This window comes from Orycteropus afer, unplaced genomic scaffold (assembly GCF_000298275.1).
Source record: "Orycteropus afer afer isolate SDZICR_OR568_19922 unplaced genomic scaffold, OryAfe1.0 scaffold00007, whole genome shotgun sequence".
NCBI classification, from domain to species: Eukaryota; Metazoa; Chordata; class Mammalia; order Tubulidentata; family Orycteropodidae; genus Orycteropus; species Orycteropus afer.
Window position 1 is genome coordinate 19,089,326 of NW_006921594.1, and position 5,267 is coordinate 19,094,592.

The 5,267-nt window shown below is 34.9% G+C and overlaps 1 protein-coding gene across 1 annotated transcript in view; it reads left to right on the top strand.

Moving 5' to 3' along the window:
• RSBN1L (round spermatid basic protein 1 like) overlaps positions 1–4,878 on the top strand; it is a 131,054-nt gene extending 126,176 nt beyond the window's left edge. Inside the window, exons 7-8 of the mRNA XM_007944722.2 lie at positions 4,031–4,139; positions 4,237–4,878. Coding sequence (XP_007942913.1) covers positions 4,031–4,139; positions 4,237–4,878 — 751 coding nt within the window. The remainder of the gene's footprint in view (positions 1–4,030; positions 4,140–4,236) is intronic.
• Positions 4,879–5,267: the final 389 nt, after the last annotated feature.

Consider the following 5,267-nt stretch of genomic DNA (forward strand, 5'->3'; position numbering starts at 1 on the left):
TATGTCTGGGTGATTTTCTTTTGGGGTCTATCCTGTTTGGGGTTTGTTGGACTTCCTGAATGGATATAATGGGTATCTTTCATCATACCAGGAAAATTCTCTTCCAGCAAATCTTTGACAATTTTCTCTATGGTTTTATTTGTTTCTTCCTGTTCTGGAATTCTGATTACATATAGATTATTCCTTTTGATGGTATCTCACATGAACCTTAGGCTTTCTTCATTTTGTTTTGATCTTTTTTCTGATGTATCCCTTTCTAAAAAACTGTTCAGGTATTTGCCTTCAGTCTCCCTAATTCAGTCTTCCTTTGATTCAATTCTGCTCCTTTGCCCATTCAATGTCTTATCTATTTCTGAAAATTTAGTGTTAATCTAGATTTCTATGTGTAGATTTTGTATCGTTTCTAGTTTTTCATTTATTTTGTCATTTTGTTCTTGTATTGTCTTTTGAAATTATTCTGGGGTTTTCTCTGTGTTTTCCTTGATCTGCCTCTCAATCCTTTGAAGATACCTAATATAATTCTTTTGAATTCCTTATCAGGGAGTTCCAGTGTTGTGTCTTCTTCAGGGATGTGTTTTGGGTCCATATCCTGGTCCCTTATTTCTCCTGCCTTATCTTGCTTCTTTGTGTAGACTGTGATGCTCTGTTGTCTCCGAGGCATTTTGATGTTTTTGTGTTTATATTGAATTGGTGAATGTTTGTTGGAGTGACTTACCCACAATTTTCGTGGTTTTTTTTTTGTTTGTTTGTTTGTTATCTATGCAAGCAGGGCACTGTGCTCTTCTATTCGTTAGTTGACAGCACTTATACACTCACCACTTGTCTCCTTTCCTGTTGTCAGCCTCTCATATGACCCTGCCAACCTTGGCAAACAGAGCCTATTCTTAAGTCCCTGGGCTCCGAATGAGAATGCTGTCAATTTAAAATCCAAAATGGTTGCCACTTCTAAGGATTCAAAATTGGCTACCCCCTCAGTCTCTTTAAATATCTAAAATGCCTGCCACGTGTAAATAATCAAACTGGCTGCGCCCTCTGTATAGCGAAAAGTCAACAGCTCAGGGTGTCTCCTTCCTTGCTGTTACCCTTCATAGTCATAGGCCACCAATGTAGTTGTACTTGTACCCCTTAGTGGCCAGGGCTGATCTTTAGGTCAATTCTCAGGTCCCAGCACCACTTGGAAATATTCAGGCTGTTGGTCCCATCAGAGTAGCTGACAGTTCACAGCTCTGTCTCTGTACTCACTATTTTTGTTCAGGTTTTTCCACTAGTTGGTGCCTAATCCACTTCTGTATGTTGTTGTTGTTGTTGTTATGTGCCGTCGAGTCAGCCCCAACTCATAGCGACCCCTCCTTGGGTTGCCGAGGCAGTATCATTACGGAAGTAGATTGCCCAGTCTTCCTTCCGAGGAGTGGCTGGTGAGTTTGAACCGCCAGCCTTCTGGTTAGCAGTCAAGTGCCTTAGGTACTATGCTACCAGAGCTCCTCCACTTCTATATAATTCCTTTCAAAGCTCAGGGCTCCAGGATTATCTTCTGTATCTCTGTCTATTGGTTTTTATTTTCTTTGTTGCAGAGGGTCTGTGTTGCTTGCCTGCCTGTTCCTCCATCTTTGATTTCATTCCTTCTTAATTTGCTTTCTGGAGTGTTGTGATGAATGTTCTATATGCACTTAAAAGAACGTATATTTGTTGTTGGGTATCCACCACCACAGAAATGCTGTCAAGCAATTCTGACACATGGTGACTTCCCTCTTGTGTGGAACTATGCTCCATCATGTCTTCAATGGATGATTTTTCAGAAGTTTTTCTTCCAGTGTACCTCTGGGTAGACTCAAACCTTTAACCTTTCTGTTCACACTGTCCTCTAGCTTGTTACCCGTTTGTACCACACAAGGACAACATGTTGAGTGTAACTCATTGCTGTCAAGTTGCCTTAACTCATAGCTACCCTCTATCTCAGAGTAGAATTGCACTCCATAGGCTTTTCAATGACTATGTTCTTACATAAGTAGATTGCCAGGCCTTTATTCTCTGGTGTTACTAAGTGGATTTGTGTAGCCAACTTTTTGGTTAGTAGCTGATTGCAAACCCCTTGTGCAGTCATAAATGCCAGTTAGGTCAAGGTTCAGGTCTTCTGTATTCTTACTAATTTTTGTCTACTTATTACTCTCCATGTTTAATCCTGGACTTGTGCATTTCTCTTTTCAGTTTTGTTCCATATATTCTTTTTATTTTGTAACAAGTTTTTTGAACTATAATTCACATATCATCCAGTTCACCCATTTAAAGTATACAAATTAGTGGTCTTTACTATATTCACAGAATTGTGTAACCACCACTACTATCAAGGACAGAACATTTTTATCACCTCAACTAGAAACATTGTGCCCTTTACCTGTTACTGCCATTTCCCAGCCCTCAGCAATGATGAGTCTACTGTTTGTCTTTATGTACAATTTGCCTGTTTTGGGCATTTCTTATAAATAGAATTATATATTTAGTCTCCTGTGATTGGCTTTTTTCACTTTAGTTTTAAGGTTCTATGGATTTTGAGGCACTTTTAATAATGTCTGGTTGTTACATCTTTTCTCATTCTTTTTCTTTTTACCTATTTTTAGGTCTATATTATTGTTTTATGTATAAATCACATAATTTGGTCTTACTTTTTCTATCCAGTGTGATAATCCTTTTTAATTGTATTATTTAGACCATTTACATTCAAAATAATTTCTAAGTTTGGATTTAAATTTACCATCTTCTTTTTCACACTTGCCTCTTCTGTTCTTTGTTGCTTTTTCCCTTTTATCTTTTTCAGCATTCCGTTTTACCTCCACTATTTGCTTACTTAGCTACCTCTGATTTTCATTTATAGAGTTGGTTGCCCCAAACTTATCACAGTCTACCATCAAATAATGTTTACCTCTTCATATAATATATAAGAACCTTTTCAACATTATACTTCCATTTAATCCCTTCCCCCTTTCTAGCCTTATGCTCTGTATTGTCATACATATTTACCTTTGAACTTTATAATTTGCTGGGGAAGTTCCATTAAATAAGTGGCTTTTAAACAGATTAAAAAGTAAGAATAAAATATTTTTTATATTTCATAGTAACTTACTGGTTCTCTGCATTCCTTTGTATAGAGCCACAGACAATCTCTTAGCTTTTCTTTGTTTGAAAATGTTTTTTATTTCACATTTTTGAAGGATATTTTTGAGGGATATAGAATTCTAGATTGACTTTTTTCATTCAACACTTTAAACATAGTCCATTCCCTTCTGGCCTGCATTGTTTTTGATGATGAGTCTGCATAATTCTTACCCATGTTTGCCTGTATATAAATAATGGAAGGCATGATTTTTACATTATTTTCTTTTTCAGTAGTTTTCAGAAATTTTTTTTATAATTTGGCTTGGTATGGTGCTCTTTGTGTTTATGTTGCTTGCGGTTTTACGCCACTTGGGATTTTATGCTGCCATCTATTTTTTAGCATTTTCTGTAAAAAATGTATTTGTAATTGAACAATTTGGGAATTTTATTTAAAAGCACTATTAAGCCCAGCAAACACCAACAGTTTTTTATGTTACTTTTCTAATGATTATTTCTCAAGTTTTTAAAAGTAATTTTGGAGTTTTATGTGTTACTGCAGTTGTATGTATCTTCTACTGAGTATACATTTCAAAAAGAAAGCATTCCTTTTTACCCCAAGTTTAACTCCAGTTTTCATGCAGTATTTTCATCATAGGCTCTTAATTTTTTGAAGTATTGACCTTACTTTAAACTGAAACACTTGGTTTCTTTGATTTTCTTAATTTACCAATTCAAATCATCTTACTTTAATAAAAGGTGAGTTGTTTTTTATTTGTATCATGTCATCACTTTGTTTATGTAAAGTGCCCTTTCAAATATAATTTAACATTATTTTTAAAATGGTACTTTGTTTTTGATCATAAGCTGTTTTTGTTTTTAATTTAATATGGACTTAGAAACATTAATGGCAGATTGCTCATTATGTCATTTTCTTTTTTAGGCCTGATCAACCCCGAATAACCAAAGATGTAATTTGTTTTCATGCTGAAGATTTCTTAGAAGTTGTTCAACGAATGCAGTTAGATTTACATGAACCTCCACTGTCCCAGGTATACTTTAAATAATTATGTTTTTTCATTAGTTTAGGTTTTAGTTTTATTTTTATTGTGGAAGAGACTTATTTGTATTCCTTGTTTTCTTTTTTAGTGTGTCCAGTGGGTTGATGATGCAAAACTTAATCAACTGAGAAGAGAAGGCATCCGCTATGCCAGGGTTCAGCTGTATGATAATGACATCTATTTTATTCCGAGGAACGTCGTGCATCAGTTCAAGACTGTTTCAGCTGTGTGCAGTTTAGCATGGCATATTCGTCTTAAATTATATCACTCAGAGGATGACGCTTTTCAGAGTACAGCTTCTCAAGAAACAAGCACATCATCAGACCCTACATCATCAGTTCACGGATCTCATACTGACAACATGATTTGTGCTGTAAGCAAAACCTCCTTGGATTCTGTTCTTTCAGACAAACTTCATTCTAAGTATGAATTAAAGAATATTAAACATGAACATATTGCATCTGTAAGAATCAAGGAAGAACCTGTGAACATTAATGTTTCTGAAAAGACTAGAGCATCCAGTAATATGGATGGCAAGAATGTTAAAGCAAAATTGGATCATGTTCAATTTACAGAATTTAAGACTGACATGGACTGTAAATTTGAAAATAGAAACAAAGATGTAAAGGAAGAATTGTGTGCCAGAAGTCATATAAATCTAATTGATACGAGACAGCATAGTTCAACACATTCAAATCAAGATAGAAAAGATGATGACATTTTGTGCTAAATTTGTACATAGCACTTAAATTTTTTTTTTTTTTTAAATTTAATAATGTAATAAAGATTCATGATTCTAAAAGCAAGCCAAGGACTTGCTCCTAAATCTGTTACAAAACTTAGTTTAATTATGTAGCTTTGTAACATTCCTCAGTGCCTGTCCATAACTGTGAAGTATCAAAGCACTTAAGGCCAGATGCACTGTAAACATTGCAGGTTTGAACATAAATAGTCTTTAGATCATTTGAATTGTAGATCTTAGAATAGAGCTGACATTAACATACACACACACATATGCACACACACATATTTTGTAATATGAGCCAGAATTCTTTGACAGTTTAAGGCTTTTCCATAAAGCTTATTTATACCATTTTTTTTTTAATGTGTCAGCACTGT